General features: G+C 34.5%; 1 protein-coding gene across 8 annotated transcripts in view; it reads right to left on the bottom strand.

Annotated features, from left to right (window-relative positions):
• Positions 1-20,266, bottom strand: part of PCDH9 (protocadherin 9) — a 1,016,093-nt gene that overhangs the window by 410,276 nt on the left and 585,551 nt on the right. For 4 of the 8 annotated variants that reach the window (XM_037800551.1, XM_037800546.1, XM_037800548.1 and 1 more), the window contains one exon: positions 1,155-1,356. The exons of 1 other annotated variant lie outside the window; for it this stretch is intronic. In XM_037800551.1, coding sequence (XP_037656479.1) covers positions 1,155-1,356 — 202 coding nt within the window. The remainder of the gene's footprint in view (positions 1-1,154; positions 1,357-20,266) is intronic. 3 more of the 8 variants (XM_037800553.1, XM_037800549.1, XM_037800550.1) reach the window with 1 other exon arrangement.

The raw sequence follows: 20,266 nt of genomic DNA, 5'->3' as shown, positions 1-20,266 counted from the left end.
CTATGAGAAGAGAACCACTAATCAGAGATCTTCAGAGATAGGGGTGAGTCTGGGGTGGGCAGACACACAAAAAAGCACCCCAATCCCAAATAAAATCCTGGAAATCAGAGAACAGTGTGGATTATCACAACAGGACTAGTTAAGAAAGCTCTTTCTTTTTTTTTTTTTTTTTTAACCTGCCTTAGTATTCCCATTTCAGCCCTGCAAACTTCAGACATTAATGTTTGAAGCAGTTGGGTAGTAGCACTTATAAAATTAGGAAGCAGCAGCCATATGCCCATTTCCCACTGTAGGCAACCCGTCAGAAGCAGGTCCAGAATGACTTAGGAAATATTTTAATTTAAACACAATGGAAATTAACGTTATTAATCTGGACTGGACATAATAATTACTGAGTTGGGGTATAAACTTTTTTAATAGACATGAACTAGTCAGTGATTTTTTTTTTTTTTTTAACAAAAGCCTGACAAGAAAAGACTTAGTTTTTGCCCAAGTTCTTGTCCAAGGGCCAAGAAGTACTCCCATAAGGCATGTTTGAAAGGGACAGTGATTTCCAAGGTAGTTAATCTGAGGAGAATAAAGGATTTTGCCCATTATGCCCCACTCATTCCATTTGTTCAATATGCAGTTACAAACAAACCATCCAAAGTTGAAATAGACAAAAAATAAAAACCAAAAAATCCTTACCCACCCCGTTTCCCCCTTATTTCAGTCATTATTTAATCTTTTTTTAAATCTCTTGGAAAATAGCAAAGATAGTTCCAATAAGACTATTCCTCCATTCCACAGAACAATTTTACGTATTTTTTCTTATTCTTCAATGACCAAGTTCTACTTAAATTGTATTCTGGCAAGTCTCAGATGAGCGCTTTCACATTTTACCATCCTTGACATCAGGATGTCTTGCAACAAATTCTTCTTTCAACTATAATTGCAGAACTTTTTTTCTCCTGTATCATAAAATAATGACGCATTGTACAATTTAATAACTAACATTTCAAGCACATTATTCTCAACGTATTTCAAAAAATAAAACCACAACAACAACGTGAAAAACAACCAAATGCCTACTCACACGCTCCCCAGGATTACGGCTTGTAGCACAAAAGCAAACCAGAACAACTGCAAACGGTCAAGGTTTTGAAGGGACTCACCGGAGTTGGGGTCAGAGTTGCCATCTGCTTCGGTCCTCTTGTCCGGAGAGGCCTGGTCGTAGAATTCGTCCTGTGGCTGAACCAGAGGGAGAGGGTGTGAGATGAGGGTTCCACCACCCACCGGCTCGTGGTCTCCCAGACCACTGTCACTGCAGCTTTCCTGGGAGCCGTCGGGAAGGTGAAACGTAACGCGGCGCTGCGACTACAAAGAAGACCACAGGACACGCTGATTAACACTCCTCCCCAGTAAAAAAGGCGCGGTGGAGCGCAAAAGCTAAAAACATCTTTCAACAAACCATACAGCATGAAAGCAAAACACGTAAAACCCAAAGCTAGGAACAAGCCATCATTTATTTGCTATTTACTACATAAAGTCCGACTAGCAAAATACCGGAAGGAATTTCCATCTTGCATACTTCAAGATCATTAAACTAATTTCAAGTCTTTGAAAAAAGCAAGACAAAAAAAAAGAATACCTATATTAGTTGACAAAATTATGGAAAAAAAATAAGCAGAAATGTGCAAACACGTTTGTTCCATAGATCTGAATAAAAACTTATTTAATGAGACATTCCATATCTTTTGAATGAGCAAAGCATTGCTTACTCGATGGTTTCAAGATAATTTTTACAAATGAATTAATTTCTTACATTACTGTCTATTATATTTAAATTGCAACTTACATATTTGGATGTCTTTAAACCCATACTGGAGCAGTGAATTAAAATTATTTTAAGTAGTCAAGCTCTAGGCAATTACTATTGATACATGTGAGGAAAAGTCTATTTTTTATAACAGAAATTAATTTAGTAAGTCATTATAAAGTATCACTCACTGGCCCACCAGACATTGATTATTGCAAGTCCCAGTTAAACAATGCTTGGAATGTTATTTTGGCATCTAGTTGCACAACACATTGTCAAAAGTGAACTAAAATGTGTATACGGGTACTTGAATAAATGTTGGTATTTTAACAAAATAAAATTGTGCATTTTAGCAAAGATTGCTGTTTATTACTCTTGCCTAATGTTCTTTCAGCTGATGTAATCCATGAAATATGGGAATATTAACAGCTATGTAGCAGGAAATTTCAGGCCTTAGTGAATTGCATGAGGGTAGTAAATTTGTGCTATATGTCTGACTGCCTAAACTTCATTCGGTTTAACAACCAAAGACCTTTCAATGTCATGCCACATGTGACTCGATTTTTTCAAATCTAGGAAAATTATAAATATATAATTAAATAATATATAAATATATAATATAAAATGGAATTGTTTTATAGGAACTAATATTCATATTTTTCAAGAGATGATTTACAGATTTCAAATGAAAAGGAATGCAGTTAGAGACAAAATGCTATAGGTGGATATACTACTGCTCTATAAATACATTTGTATAGACTGACAATAGAAAATAGCCTATTTTGTGTGAGTCACTCGTTCAAATCCAGCTCAGAGTCATAATGGAGAAGAAATGATACCACTTTATTGCTGTTCAATGACCTGTATAAAATTAGTTGACAGTTCAGTACATTTTTAATGAACTGATGCCAACATCACATAAACTATAATCATAAATGGCATTAATTGAGCCCATTGTTGCACATTTCACCTTCATGCACTACTATCACAGTCGCATCGTGCCCCTCTCAATAGGTTTTGAAACGTGCCTAGGTGAGTGCTATACAATAGGCAAGTCAAACTATCATTTTAATATCTGAAAAGTATCCCTTATTGAATAAGGGAGGTCATCCAACCATTTTATTTGTTATAGTGAATTTAACTCTTTGGGAGAAACTAACATATATTTTCAGTTTCTGGATTAATATGCCCTTAATTCATCAGTAGGCTTTGTGATAAAGACAGTATTAATGACAACGACCATGTCCCTACACATGATGGTCAAACAGAATATAAAGGGCTTTTAAAGTGATTGGCCTAATTGAAAAAACCCTTAATTTTAGTCATTAAAGCATCTTTGGTATTATCTCTCGAGAAATCTCTCATTTATAGCTCAGGAGAATAAAAAGAAGTGAAGACATGAAAGAAACACAATGGAACAGATGATTCTGGGGACTTTATAAAAGCATTTCCAGAAGCCTCATAAGTCATTATAAAGTATATGTTTCACTGACAGAAGTAAAAAAGGAAAATTATTTGTGACTGTGGTATCTTCTAACCATTATTAATGGTGATCAATTACAATAAACCTTTTTGTTTCTCCTTAGAAATGTCCAAATATTCAATAACAATTATGCTTTAATCCCAGCTATTCTCACAGTATAGTCATCAGCAAATATTTGTTGAACATCTACTAAATACTTAGAACTATGATTACAGTAGGAATGCTATTAAAACATTTAACTCAAAACCATTTCAAAGACAGCTTATTAGTCTCCATCTCACATATACTATACTGCGATATTTCTTTTAACACTTTATAAGTGAGAATAAGAAAAGATGTAAACTTAGTGTTATGTATTTGCAAAGTGACACTGTAAATTAGAGTGATATAACGTTTAAAATACTTATGGAAACTATGGCTTATGGAAATATTTCATAATTAATTTGACGCAGAGATGTTTAAGTCTTAATTGTCAGAATTGTACACAATTTATCAGTCTGGTAGGGGATGAGGAAGACAGAACTGGAACACAGATATTGTGGTATAAAGCAAATTGATCAAGCAAATAAACCTTTATTATCTTAATGATTGATGCAAGTAGAAGAATGTCCACAGTATCAATGTAGACGTAAGGAGAGGATTTGAATAAATTAAAATGCAGAAGGAGGAGGAACAGTGAAGTGTTAAGAAACAGAAGTCTCTGTAATCATCAAATTCTCAACTTGTTCAGGTTAAGCTGAAGAGAACGAGGTGAGGAGCTAGCACCAGCCCTCCTGGTTTTCAGCCCTCACTCTTCAGAGACTCACCCAAGGCAAGATACTTTATCTTTTGGAACAAGAACCCACCTTTCTAAAATGGAGAAAATAATGTATTCCCCAGGAGACTATTGTAAGGATCAAAACAGATAAAACAATAAGTTTTCTTGGTATATAATATTTGAAACATAGTAGGTACGTAATAAAAAGTAGCAATAATTCTTGAAACTTTATAGCTACATATTTTCTTTTTAACCTTTGGGTCTATCAGTGCTTGGTTAGCATTGAAGATGTGATTCCTCAAACCAGAAAAAAAAAAGTATTGTTCTTTCAGAAGAGAAATGCCCGAAGCACAGAATCTTGGCGTGCTCCGCAATATGACAGTAGATCATGTCGATTCAGGGTCTCCTCTGAGATGAAGACGCTCTTGGGTGGGAGTATGGAGTGGGGGAGACTGACAGTCTAGAATACAGAGTTTCTCCTCAGAAATAGTGAAGGTTTTCCCATTCTCCTTTCAGGAAACCTATAATTGCTTTTATATATGGAACAGAGAAAAAAGAAAGAAGTTTTTACTTACTGCCTCAGGGAATTCTGCTTCTTGGCTTATCACCAAGGAAAAATGCCCAATCGGGATAATGAATGTTGTCAAACTCTGCCTGACGGAATTGGGACAACACATGTTATCATAAGACTACTTTAGACTTTCCAGAACCTGGGCACTTCCATTTCATGTCCTAAATCTATTTCTTAGCCATTCCGTTTTCTCCCATGGGAAACAGTATTATTATTGGCTCTGTCTGGTTAACGGTTTGAAAGTCACATTTGTTTATCTGATGTATCACTGACAGGTTACTTCCAGGCCCCTGACTGCCCTGAGAAACAGTAAGATGGAGACAAGTAACTACTAAGGCTGCTTCAAATTATTTTCAGTCAGGGCTGCTGATATGAATCCTGATCAGTCGAAGTTTTTATCCGAGACTCTGTACTCTACACAAGCGTAAAGAGCCATGCATACACATACGGGTATGGCCAGGATCCTGCATGTCTGAAGATGCCACACTGGTTTGATTTGAGAAGAATCATCAAGTACTCTCCCAACATTTTTTCTTACAGGTTGGTTGAAAGGAAAAACAGAGGGAAAACTGAAAGGTGGCAATGGAAGATATATATGCTCCCATCATGGGCACTGTTCTTTTTTTTTTTTTTTTTAATGTGAAACATGTTTATTTCTGAATATTTATATATATATTTATTTTAATTAATTAAGGGCCTTAAGCAAATAGCTATAATACCATAAACTGTCAGTGACTTGGCAGCATGCTAATACTTTCAGGTTGGGGTGGCACGTTCATTCTTGATAAATTTACATAGAATATATTCTCATAAGACACTTGGTTTCCAAATTGTATATATGAATTGGTCTTAACCTAATGAATAATTAAAAGTAAAATATAAACATGCAGGTAATTTAAATACTGATATTAATTTATCTGAGTTAATCCAAGTCAGTGACTAGAGAGCTATATTTTAAAAAGCTGAGGTCAAAATAGTCTTCATGTACACATGTACATTTGAAAATCAAAGGCTAAAAACCCAGTCCTGATGAATACTATTAAGCAAAGGATGGATAACATCCATCACATGCCTGTTTCAAAAACAGCATGTTTCCAAAATTATACATTTCTTTACAAATAAGTGGTACAGTATTAATAACTATAGAGAAGCAACCGGAATGAGTTCTAAAATATGATAACTTACATGGGCCATCCTGGAACCATATCTTAGGGCATTTATTTTAATCTTGGGGCTTAAAGAACATCTTTGCTTTAATTGGCTTTATGTTTCCATTTTCATCTTCTTCATAATGGGCATGGTCTCTTTTCTTGGCCAACTTTTTTCCATTTGTTCCCACCAAGGTCTCATATCTTGTAGCCATTTCTTCATCCGACACATCAAGCTCCACTGTTTCATTTTCAGTGTCTTCTGCTTTCTTCTTAGTATTTATCTGAAGCATTAATTTCTCAGCCTCAGATTTAATCTTTTGAATGACATTCTTCCATAAAGAAGGTCTTCACATAGCATAAAATGCTGCTCTTCTATTATGAAACTCCTTCATATGCAGCAGATTCTTGAACAACTGCTCTTGTGCTCAGCCACCACACCAACCTCTTACATGGTGCCATATTCAGACCTTCCTGGGCACTGGTCTTGAAGAGTCAATAAAAGAATGAATAACAAGAAATCCTGGTCATCGCTTGCATGCTTCTGTGTGTTTTTTACCAGTATGGAATATTATTCACGAACAAATGACTCACATCTAAACCTACAATTCCAGTCCCATTAATCTAGAGGAATTGCCATGTACAAAGACTCAGTAGTAGGGCTCATTGTGTCTTTGCAAAAAATGACAAAAAGTAGAAAAAAGTAAAATGTCTAATAGGTAATTAATTTAACTGTGTAATACCATACAATTGAATGCTACATAGCACTTAAAATTATGTTAATGAATATTTACCAATATGGAAAATGTTTATAAACTTTTGTTAACTGTAAAATCAGGTTAATGAAGAATTTGCTGAGTAGTGTTGCATTTTTGTTAGTGTCTTTATGTAAATATGCACAGAATAAGATTGAAACCTGATGAATGTGGTGATGTTTGGTGGTGGAATTACAGTATTTGAAAATTTTATTATTTTGGCTAATCTAAAATAAATATGCAATACCTTTGAAATAATAAAATGTATTCTAAGTGTTAAGTATTTGTAGGAGCCCTTGGCCTGAGCAAGACAGGCCTGAGGAGCTTGTTGCACAGCAGCCTGCATGACCCAGGACAGCTAGTGTTTAACCTACCACCTTTGTAAACCAGTAGAGCAGGAATGTGTTGCTGGACTCTGTACCTATAGAAGCCAGACCCCTGGCATCAAGTATTAATTTATAGTTACCTCCTTCTTGAGTCGCTAAATTGTTATCATTCTTGGGGTTATTTACAAAGGCCCACCCTATAATCCGCCTGTCCTTCCTGCACTGCATAATCAATCACCACCCCCAATGTCACAAGACCCTTCCCCGCGCTTATGCTCACGTACCCTTAGGAATGTCTTTGTCTCAAACCCTTATAACTGGCTCCGCTAGCATCTTTAATTGCACAGTTTGCCTGCCTGCTGAATGCTGCACCCGCCCAGCGAGAGAAAGACACATTGTGATCTCTACACCGCCCCCCCAGTAAAGTAAACCCTGAATAAAGGCTCATGTATCAGAAAATGTCCAGTGTCTTGGCCTCTGGACTGGCAAAGCCCTCACGGGCTGTGACAGTGTTCCTCCTCATTATTTACAGAAAGTTAGGGCATAGCAAGAGAACAGAAATTTCTGGTAGACAGTAGATGGGCATTCCCTTGAGCTAAGGAATGCAAGCTTTCTTCCTCTCCCATCTTTACTCATCTCACTTCCATTCTATACCTTCTTCACCTACATTTTTAACCCTTGCATTCTCCCCTAATAATAAAATAACATGAATCTAGCAATAAGCCAATTATTACAAGTCAGATAAATAAATTTACCAGTAATGATTGACTTTTATAATCATCCTGTGGAAAATTATAAATTGGTATTGTAGAAATAGGAAAAAAATGCTTTGGACTGTTTTAAACAAGGTTTTATTTGTTTAAATATATTTTTTCAATTTTTTTTAAAAATATATTTTCAAAGAACTATTTCTAATTATGATGTAGTTCCTTTAATCAAGTTTAGAAATAAAATATCATCTGTGTTTATATATTGTATATCTATAATCTATCATCTATCTATCTAATTGATCTATTTCTAAACAGTACACACACACACATCCACCAGAAATTACTTATGATGAAGTACAAGACAAAAGAATGTTAACATTTCATATGCGGACTTGAGTTTGCTTTATCTCAGTATTCAATCCAGTGAAGATATGCTTTTTCTTTAATGGAAATAATATTTCCATACAATCTCTTCTCAAAGTAGCAAAGGGAAACATCCCAAAGAGGGGGAAATAATCAAGAGTCTGGAAAGTATAATTTAATACAGTTTTTCCTTGTAATAGTAGTGAAAATCATTTTTATCTTATTTTAAGAGAACCTATTTTAGCACAGAAAAATCTAAGTTAGAAAATATGGGTCATTCTCATTATTTAAGTTTCTCAAGGGCCAATAGAGGCAAAAACAAAACTTCAGCTGCAGGGGGTAGGGTGGGGGGATGAGGGTGATAGGTGGTTTGTAATGCAAAATATGTAAATTTTTCCACCTGGAAGAGCTAAAGATTTGTTACTGTTAACAAAGCAAAACAAAACAAAATAAAACAAAAAAAGAGAACTTATTTTAATTGACATATTCTTAAATATCAGTCAAGAATATTGGAAAGGGGGATGTTTAAAAGACAAAAGAACACACTTTTGTCTGCCACAACTAATTCAATTCAATAGAAAATTCTTAGATAGCTTCTTGCCACTCAAAATCAGTGCACACATACTTCTTAATAAAATCCAGAATTGAGCAAAACTCAGCATAGTTTAGAAAGAAAAGTAAATTTGATCTAGGAAGCAATCTGTGGTTATAGTTCAATTTTATATTACTATGTATAGATGTAGGCTCACACTAAGAGTAACTGATACTAATGCACACACCTTCTTCATTCATGTTTGAAAGATGAGAATCAAAGTTGTAAATCTTATTATTTCCTGGATTTGTGATTTGGGAAAATTACTAGTATCTTAGGTGCATTACCAAGAATAAGGAATTGTTTTGAAGGAGAAAACATACAAAGGAATTTTCTACTGGTGATAAATTAATCTTTTGAGCACAGAATTCTTTTATAGCGAGTCATTTTATTGTTTGTGACTGGTAAATTGAGGTAATTTACTATCCTGTTGCTGGAAGTACTCATGTTAAAATGGTTCTGCTAATGTAGAATATTTGATTTTTGTGAGCTGTAAGTTATTTAAAGATATTCCGTTTCAACATGCACCATTTTTTTCAATTGAGGAAATAAGTTAAGGTTACTTGTCTCTATAGTTTGCAGTGATGGAACTAAAACCCACATTTTCTGATTTCCAATATAAATCTATATTAGCACTACTCATTCATCCATTCATTTAGCAAATAATTATTGAGCAACTACTATATGCTAGACACCATTCTGGCTGCTAAGAACAAAACTGTCTAAATAAGTTCATGTTCTCCAATGTAGAATTTCATTAAGTTACTTGCCATCATGCTGAGGATGTTTCTGACAAGCAACTGTGTTGCCTTTTTATAAAGTGATTTTCTTTGAATTCTTGCAAACTATGCAGACTTAGGCAAGGTCAGTATAACAATGGGAGACCTTCCCCGTATTAATCAGCAATAACCTAAGTGGGAAAAGAAGGGTTGAGTGTATTCTGAGTTTATGCCCAAACAACTTGATATGTTGCCATTTGTTGCCAGCCATAGACTGTAATTCATTGCCAATTTCATGAAAATATAAAGAAAAGGGATAGAAGAATAAGAAAGTGTTAGAGTAGAGAGGTTTAGAGTAGGCTATCCTTGAAATACAGAACCATTGTTAACTTTGCATGTCCTTGAGCAATTTTCTCATCTAGGCAGTTAGAAAAATGTTAATCTCAAATAAGGATTGATGAGATCAGAAGCAGTAAGGTTTTCTAAGATAAACATATATTCAACATTATATGAATTTATAAATGAATATTTACTGAAGGATGATTTACCCAGTGTTGAGCTAGGGAGTCCAAAGGACACGCAACAGAAATGAAACATCACTATCCATCTTCCAAAGATGCTTTCCTGTAGGAAAAGCTCTCTGTCTCCCCAGCAGGAACTTTGCAGAGAGAGCTGCCCTGTTTTAGAAGAAGAAATATGAAATGATAGGCTTCCACTAGCTGTCAGACTTCCCTTCTTTCCTCTTTCAATGCTTACATTCTGTAATGTTTGGAGATAAATGGGAAGATTCAGGTTGTGTTAGAGAGAGATATGTAACAACTTCACTGATCATAGGTGATGAATGTAAGGTATCAGCAACTTAAAAATTAATTTTTTGATACTTAGTGTTATGTACATTATTTAAAGGAAGACTACTGGCCATTTAAAATTAAGGTGCATTTTCAAGGGAAATGGGGAGTGTTAAGTCTGTTTTCTCCTCTACTTACTGCTCTTTTAACCAGTTTGCTATCTGCTGCTAAGCAACTGCTTCTTTCCAGGATAGAGCTGTCAGCTTTTGTTCCAACTTCACTACTCAATTGCCTGCTTACTTTTGGAGGCTAGTTTTAATGTATGTGGGAAACTCACTTTGACTTAACCTTTCTCTGTTGTCTGCAGTTTCGTAAACTTCTTTTTTGGGAAATGACTTCCTCAAAGTAAAGACCTATATTTTTCTGTGCTTTGTAAAGTGCATCAAATGCCTCTTAGGACTGCCTAAATTTGGAAGACTCATGCTGAGGATATGAGTTGAAATTTCTCATATAATTTTATTTTCATTTTCTTTTGAATTCAGTATGACATGAGGGAAAGTTAGCTAGCATTTCTCCTCATACAAAAAATTTTGGTAGCTTTAAGAAACTTAGGGAAAAAGTATACTCTTTATCCTTTTTTATGGACATAGCTTTGGTGTTTGAATTTAAATATTAGAAAAAAAACAAATAAATGTAAGACAGGAATCTCCTCTCTACATCCTTTCCCCCATGGGAAAGAAAGAAAATAGAAGAATTTTTAAATCAAATATTCTATTTGGTTTGGAGACAGTGGTCTACCCTTAAGCTTTCTCTGGGGTCCAAAGCAAGTAGTGAGTGTTAAGAATTGTCAGCATCATTGGTTATTTTCCTTATTATATTCCTATTTAATGTATGCTATCAGAAACACCCTCAATCTATTTCTCACAGTTAAATGTTGCCCAGTAGGAATGCAGTATTTTATCTGAGCAAACAAAATATAAGCAGAATTTTTACATGTATAAATAATATGTTCATAAAAAGGGAAGAAGTATCTCCCAAAGTGTCCTATTCAATTTAGTTTTCTACTGTAAACAAATCCACATAAAAAAGTAAGTTACCTTTATCATATTTACAAAATCAGCATACATGACTGTTATAGCTATTTAATTTGAAATTACACTAAATTATCATTGTTATTAATTGGGTATATAGAGCTCACTGACAAAGGGGGATGATGATAAATCACTAAATGTGTGTAACAGACCTGTCTGTATTGATGCAGAAAAAAAAAAAAAAGGTCTGATCTAGATTAAGCATAATTAGCAAAAAAGGTAATGGAAATCTCCCTAATAGTCCTTTCCCAAAACAAAATTAGACTTGTAAAACCAAAGTAGGCCATTTTTTTAGGAAGTAGTTTCTTTTAGAAGATAATCCCAATTGTATATTATAATTAACCTCAGGCCATGGCCACTTGACTCAGAAAAGAGTTTACACAAACAGACCAAGAGACACTCACAACTTAAACTTCCCTCATGTATTGCTGAACAGGCACAAGATCATAATTACCTTGTAAGAATGAAAACTGGTAATTCAAGGCTTTAGAGGACAGATCATGCTTTTCCAAGTTAGAGAACAAAACACAAATAGAGGGGTAGAAGAAACAATCTGCATAAAGCCTCCAAGAAATGCCATTACTGTACAATAAGGATGCTTAAAAGTCCTCATGAAGGATTGCTAATTTGCACTTAAAGTATGGTAAAACTTGTTTCAAATGCTCTTCTGTCACGTAGTGCAGTTTTATTTTATTTATTTACTTTGGGGCCCTTTATTTATGGAGTTTTAAGAAGAAACGTAAAACTCTTTTTAGAAGCTGTACAGCAGTAAGAAGCTCTTTGAACTAGTCCTGGCATATGTAATGGATATCTATCCCTGACAGCTCATGGGTTACAATTAATTCTGAGACTTCAGTCACATCTTTGTCAGCAAAAAAAAAAAAAAAAAGGGAAAATGGCAATGAGAGAGATGCTGCTGGAAGGGCCTCTTTCTAGTCTAGGTTCAAGGAGATGGCCAGCCATATGACTCCTAATTAGCTCAGGAGCCACGGAAACAGCCAGCCCTCATCGGCTGGCGAATGGAAGGACTAATTTGCACAGAGAAGATGGATGGTTGGACATACTCTACAAAGCATAGCTAAAGACCCAAGTTACAATTATAGGATATGGAAATGTGTGTGTACAGGTACACAATATGCAAATGACACTATTGGTCAAACATTGTTTTCTCTGTCAGGCTCTCCTATAAACATGACATATGCTTGAGAAACGTTTGCCCAGAATAGGGGAGGGGTTTCTTTGTCCATACAGAGCATAGTAAAAAGAAACTGGCTTCCTTAGGATTTCATCTGGTTTTATTAGTAAATGATCTGTCAAGCCAAAGACAGACAGATAAATAGATGATAGACCAATTAGATAGATAGACATAGACATAGATGTCTAGATAGTTATCTATCTATCCACTGAAAGATGGTGTCTGCATTAATTACAAAATAAAAAGTTTTACTAAGAAATCATTTATCTGTTCTTTGTATTTGTACTGGATAAGAAAATAGCATTATAAAAGATAAGCATTTTCTAACATTCCCTTTTGAAAATTCTCTCAAAGCCGTCTAGGAAAATATTGATTGCAGATGAAAAATTTTGATTAGGAATGTGTGATATTAAAGCCATATTTCTTTATCTCAGGGAATGTTAGAAGCAAAATGCATTGGTTGTTCAGAACAGCATATACAAACATTTGTGTGTATGTTTGTGTTTTCCTGCATGTATGTGATATAAACCTTATACACAAAAAAACCAAAGCAGACATACTGCACGTCTTGAAACATTTAATTGTCCTGTTCTTAGATTGAAATTGTCAAACACATCTGAGATCTTTGATTTATTAATGCTGAAAATAAAATCAAAACTTTATTAATTGAATCTGGGAAAGCCTGAATTAATCTAAACAATTCAGATACCACAAGTTACATTCCTCAGTCATGTTATGCTTATATTTTGTGCTATGGCATATATTGTCTTACCAGGTGACTAAAGCACCCTTATTTAGGAATGAATGATACTTCATTGAGTGTAGAAGTCATAATATAAAACTGTAATAATGAAATAGGAAAAACCATTATTTAAATGAAAAGAAATCGAATCAAACATATTTTATTCTTTAAAGCAGGAGGTACTTGAGAATATAAACACTGTGGCAGTGATACCGCTGTATTATGAAGGATTTTAGAGTTTGTGTTTTTGAATTGTTTAGAGAGCTTGCATAACATTATTTTGCAAAGCCTTAAGGAGCCAAACTCTGCATTTTAAGACCTGATTTTATTTTTTGAAGCAGCTATAAGACATTTATAGTGGTGAACAAGAACATTTTAAAAAGAAGGAGAGATTATAAAGTAATAAGGCACATTTTCCTCGGTGGCTTAAAACTTCTCTTTGAAGATCATTACAAAAGAGGAGTTCCAAAATATTTTGAGCAATGACAGTGTTAAGAGGAGCTACAAAAGAGAGAAAATTTGAAGGACAGTGCTCATCTAAGTGCATAATTTGTGTTTTTTAAATAAAAATCAGTCTCATTTTATTATCAGCTTTTATGCAGGGATTTTCTTTTTGGATCATAAATTTAGAAGAAAACAGTGAAGGCAGTATGGCATGGGAGAATGAGACTTCATTATGGGGTTTTGAATTACAGAAATCCAGGGAAAACTGTATGGAACAATTTTCCTACATTTGTAGAGCAGAAAATGTAATAAAATCTTTTTATATATATATAATACAACATATGTATGTTATATATGTTATATTACATATATATGTAACACTGAGATATGGAAATAATAACAAAATATTTTTGAAAGAATTAATCACTACTCAGTAGAGTGTGAAGCATTGATGTCTTGATAAGCTAAAGGAAAATATGTTCCAAGCCTCTCTTCCTCTGAAAAATGTACCATATAACTACCAACTCTACAGTGCTAGAATCAGAGACCTTATAATTTTAGGAAAACAGAGAAACTAACCCAATTAGAATAAACATGAGTGATATTTTATCTCTCTTTTTCCTGGGTAAAACAGGCTTTATTCTAAAGAGTCAACGTGACTAGACTTTATTTTAAAAACTACAACAACAACAAAACCACCATTTATTGCAGACAGTCACTGTGACTTTGAGCCTGCTATTTGAAGTAAAAATCACTCCTACACCTCAGTGATATTCACTATTTGCCCTGTGGCTCTTTGCCTTTTTTTTTTTTTAATTGCCAAGTTACCAATCGCAGTTATTTGTGCCCTGGGCTACTTTGTTTTCCCTAAATAGAAATATAAAATTCAAACATATGTCAACAACTAAAGATATCAAAATCTTCTGCAGATTTAGGTAGCAGGTATGAAATAATGAGTTGTACTTAGAAAAACTTAGTCACTTTTCAAGAGTTAGTGCTCTCAAATAGTATATTTCTAAGGTGGACACAGCAATCCAAGGGGTAAAAATCTAAAATCCTTAGCAATATAGTTTTTGAAGATAAAGAGGTAAATAATAGTAAGTCTACTTGGCTCTAAGATCCAAAGAGTTTGCACAGTTATGCCTTCTAATTTATGTTGAGGGCAAGGAGAGAGGATGGCTTCAGAATAAGACATTTATAAAACTTTCCATGCCAGGAACTAACTCAGTATACAGTACAATTTGGCTTACGTATTATCAATTTAGGAACAATAAGGCAGCCTATGATTTTAAAAAACATATTAAATTTCCTAAAGTTTATATTTAGTGCTTTGAAAGTCATGAATTTATTTTCCTGTGTACATAATGCCAAAAGTGATGGACAAATTGCTAGCCTGGCATAACTCTTTTCATTGGAATTGTTGTAGTCAACTACTGTTTAAACATGTATGCTTAAATAATGTGGGGGGAAAGTACAATTAAATACTGGAAAGAAAATTTTCTGCATCTAGAATATAAAAAAAGATTAGGGAGGGAAAGGACATAGAGACTTTCATAGTGAAACTCAAGGGGACTTTGGGTCATTTCCAAGGAATTCAAAAGATAACAACTTATGCTTAATTTTACTTCTATTGTGTTTGTGTGCACGCGTGTTTGTGTATTTGTTGATATAAACATTCATGAAGCATCATTCTTCTATTTAGTCCTGACTGGTCTACTTTAAATCATAAAAAATTTCTGCATTTATATAATTAAATGCATTTCAAAAAAGAACATACATTTCTGGATGCAAAAATTTGTGATTATTGCAAAATAACAACTGTCCTTTGTTATTTTTCATTTTGAAACTGTATGTATTTTTAAAGGTTCTTCATGAAATGAACATGTTAATTCCTATTTACAATTATTTAAGCCAATCCCAACACTTTGAGGGACATAATTCAGAAGATAATTTCATGAAGATGAAGTGAAATATTCACCATTTCAGAAAATAATTCTGATCTAGTCCACGTCCTCTCCTGACAGATGAAAGAAGATAGATGATGGTATGCTGGGAATTAAGGAATTACCTTTTCTGAAATAGATCATAGAGTTTAATGTCTGTAGAAGACATGTTATCTCAGGTGTCACAGAATGACAATGCACACAGAGAATGCAGTTTGGACATGATGTTTCATGGCTAACTTTTCGTGGATATGAAAATCTAGGAGACTTTCATCAGACCTGCAGTTTGGGTGATAACTGATCAGACACGACAGCTAAATCATTTTAGTTTCTGGGAAACTCAGATAGGAAAAAGTTCTTTTACCACAAGTACACATCAATACACCACCACCCGCTATCCACGTGTGCACATGCGTGCACGCAAACACACATAATCTTGCTTTATGTCTTGAGGGTAATTTTGTCAGCACAAATAAAAAATACAATTATAGTGTTAATGGTGAAAGAAGGAATCTAAAATTAATAATTTGATATTTAAACTATTTTGGTAATATATGTTACATGTAGTTTAACTTATTCGTTCACTAATTTCATTACTAGGTTTCAAAGTGCAAAAGAGAGTAAAAGGAAAACATGATCTAAATTATGAGTCCTCACAAAATGAGCATCTGTGAAAGTGTAATATTAGAGGAATTGTGAAATATGGAGAATATATTCTAAGATATAAGGGTTTAATTCATCAAGCACACACATACATTATACATGTATATCTATAAAGACACAACTGTATATATTTGTATATAAATATATTTATATATATATATATATATATATATATATATTTTAATCATAGCCAAGAGATTCCCTAGAGTTACATCCTGACTTACTGCTCAGCAATACTACTAATCACCTAATATCTCTTAGGACTTATGCTAGTTATTGAGAAATCTTTGTTGATTGAGAATGGCACAGTCTCTCTACTCTTAATACTTATAATCTAGTAATCAAATTATACTGGAACAAGTAATCATAAATGTGATAAGGGCTATGAAAGAGAAAATCAGGGTGCAATGGAAATATATAACAGAAGGATATAATCCACCCGTGCAAGCTTTCCTATAAGGGATATTGCAGCTTGTGCATGACTTCTTGGCAGACATTGGGAAGCTACAATTTGTAGTGCCAATAGTTTGCAGTTATATGCAAAAAACAGGAAATAATTACTCTCCAGAAGACACCTCTTGTTCATTTTCTTTGCACTCCTTTGTGGAATACAAAATCTATATCCTCTAAACAAAACTAACATTAAAAATTCTAGATGCTTTTTAAGCATATTTCTCAAGACTCCTGAGATCTCTTGATTTCTGCTGCTTCCACCTGATTCCATTAACATCAATATGGATGCAGTTACGTTTGCCTTTTCAGGATTTAATTATTAGGTCCCAATAAGGCTGAGTGCTTGACAATGGTAAATTGATACACTCTCCATTGTGTCCTTAAGATAGCTGATATTTTCAGAAACTATGATCAAAATCATATATGAAGAAACATATGACCAATCAGAACTGGAAATAGAAATTCTTCAAACACAGGTAGTATGTCCCATCTGGCTTGATATATCAAATACATAATATAATGCACAGCACATGACAGGCACTCAAAATATATGTGCTGAATGATAATATATAATGATCTACATAATGACAAAGCTTTCTTTTCCTTAATGACACTCTCAAAATAAAAGAACTAGCCTGACTAAATTTTCCTTTAAACATGAAAATCAAATACTTATCTGTTCAGAAAATTATACTAACATGTCAGAGTTGACAGATGGAAGAAAAAGGTAAGCAAATATGCCTTGCATTTTTTTGTAGTTTTACAATTAAAAAAAAAAAACCTATGCAATTGCATCTGAAAATGGACTCTCTAGAAGTATTGATTGGTTCAGAATATCTTTCCACCCATTTAATTTCAAAGGCCATTCAACAAGTTGCATTGCTGCCTACAGTGTCTTCTCTGGGAACTACAGGGGCTTTGCCATGGGTGACCCCTATACTGTGAAAGAAAACACAGAATCACAGCCTGAATTTCAACAACCAAAATCAGCCATTGAGCACAATGAATACCCCTCTGACAAAACACGAAGTTCAGTTTTCTGATCAGAGAGGAGAAAAAAAGCTGTCAAATAGCTACACAGAATAAGTAGTAGAAAACAGGCAAATGCCCTCAAGTGTTTCTTTATCTCACAATATTTAAGATGTTAGTATTTTAAATAATAAAACTCCAAGTTTTAGAGACTCTTCAATACTATGAAATGTTAGAATAAGGCAACTTTGGCTACATTAATTTTTCTTTATACAATCTTCTTTATTTAGCTCCTCTTTATATAAAGGCAATCTTTAAAAACATTTAATGTTTTAAAAATTATAATGCACAAGAAATTTTAAACCACTCTGACGGAAAAATGATTTATCAAGAGGATACGTATTTATGCTAAACATTAATTAAGACAAAGCCCAGCTACAAGATAAAATCCTCAAAAGTGAGTATATTAAAAGTTATTTATTACATTAACCTTCCCTTAGCTAAATAATTTGTTGCAATGGCAATTTGTAGAAACATTTTACATAGCAGAATTGATGACATTTGCTGGAATAAAAATATCCTAAATGTATTTACTTCCAATCGTGTTTAATTTCATATTGAAATTCTTAATCCCAGTAAATGTCTTTATTTTCTGCTGTTTTAACTACAAGAAATGATCTCTTCTGTTTTTATCTTATTATAAGAATCATTACAAAAACGGGAAACAATTAACACAGGGTTTAATGCCTGAGTGCTACAGAGCTGAAGTAATTGCACTCAAGGTCTGCTAACTTTTTAATCAGGCATTTGGTTGCAAGCTGCTCGCAATTGATTCTGAGAGAACTAACACTATCTAAGGAAGAAAGCAGGTGTGCCAGAAAAGCAGGCATGTTGGCAAAACAAATGAAAGATTGTTAAAAGGGAAAGGGAAAAAGAAAAGCAAAAACCACAGGGAAATTCTTGTCAGCAGGCCATTTACTTGGCTCAGTCTGTAACTGAACAAAACCAGTTCTGCAGGCCAGCATCCTGGTAGAAGCCCCACTGACCTTCTGCTTAGTTGTGAGAAGCCCTGTCCATACCAATATTAGTGAATTCAGTTAATTAACACAGGAGGATTGAAATTTCCATATTCAGTAGAGTTAGGCACCAGCAGAGGTTTCTGGAATTACATTCCAATTAGAAGAGTTGCCTCTTCTTTGGGGCTATTTGAAAAACAAATTTGGTTAGGTACTTTGTTTTCTGTTTTTAAAATGCCACTCTGTTTTCCTCCGAAAGCTAATGATTTCAATTTTTCTTTTTCTTTCTTTAATTAATGTCATTCTCCTACTGTGAAAGGGACTTCTCCTAGGCATGCTGCATCCACTGCTTAAGAGCACAGAGTGTGGGGTGGGGCAGGTAGGGATTTTTAAAAGCTCCTCCTCCTTGTCCCTTGGCAGGGCAGACTCTATGACTTAATACCTCAGTAAAAGTGCTTTACACTCACAGGAGAATAATCTGACAAAAAGCAGAGCAACATTTCTAAAATTCTGAGTTTGATGTATTTTTTCAAAATTCATTTTTTTTTTTTATGACAGTTAAGTACTCTGTTGATCTCCATTTATACCAACACAGGAAAACAAATGACAGATTTGGCCATTTACCTGGTGAATTCCAAGACAGTTGCTCTTGCTTTCGTAAATCCTCAAAAGGAAACAAGAGCATTTGAAAATTTAGAGTACAGAGCAAGAACTACCTCTTGCCTAGAAGAGCAAGTCAGAGCAGGAGGAAGGAGACAAAGAAAACAGTAATAAACTTCCTCAGAAGTCCCGAGTGCATTTTAATTGTGCTTGCTTGTTTGAGCCACCAGGCAATCTACTTTAGAATTTGTCTGGTTATCTCAGAGCCCAGAAAAAAGTATACAAGGATCAGTGAGCATAAAACATGAACACCAATTATATGAGTTTCTCCTCCAGCTCCAAACGAGTCATGGAGGTTTCAGCACATCTGTTTGCATCCTTTTAGCTTCCAGTGAGCTCTCCTTTAGTTTCTGCTACTATAAACAGCTCTTGCTAAGTCACCCCAGCATCTGCTGTTTCTAGGGGAAGGGATGAAGGCACCTGACATCTGGCTACCTGCACATTAAGTCCCTTAATCATACGTGACACTCACATTGCTGTGATCTCAAGCAGTTCAGAAGGATGCCAGTTGGGAAGATGAGAAAGGGACTGGCAGGCAAGATGTCCCCTGGTGGCCCAGATCACGTAATGAGGGTGGCTTTTGCCAGATTAACAACTATGCTCTCTCTGACTCCAAATGTGACTTTAAAACAAAATTCTCATTCTCTAGGCAGCTTTTTACAGCAATTTCCAATTCAGTATTGAAGTAGTTCTTTGAAATTCAGTGGATCTGAATGAAGTATGTGTGTGAATTATCTTCCAAGTATTTGCGAAAATATGTGCTTCAATATTCCCTTCTGCCAGTGGTACAAGGGGCAGGCATCCCAAGCTTCTGGGCATTTTGTGAGTGCAGAGCATCGAGCACTTACGCAGACTTCTATCCATCATGATGTTTGGTATAGGGCAAGTGCTTAGTGTTCCTGTGCCTCTACATCAAAGATACTTATTAGGAAAAGTTTGCCTTTTCTATATTTTGATTATTTGCATTGTTTGGTATTGACTGGTTAGAGCTTTCTCATATTAGTTTTTAAAATCACATCTGTTTTGGGACTTACTATTGGATAAAGTCAGTTAAATGATGCTAATACCACTCAATATATT

The sequence above is a fragment of the Choloepus didactylus genome, chromosome 12, assembly GCF_015220235.1.
Source record: "Choloepus didactylus isolate mChoDid1 chromosome 12, mChoDid1.pri, whole genome shotgun sequence".
Classification (NCBI taxonomy): domain Eukaryota; kingdom Metazoa; phylum Chordata; class Mammalia; order Pilosa; family Megalonychidae; genus Choloepus; species Choloepus didactylus.
This window is presented reverse-complemented; position numbering and strand designations above follow the sequence as displayed.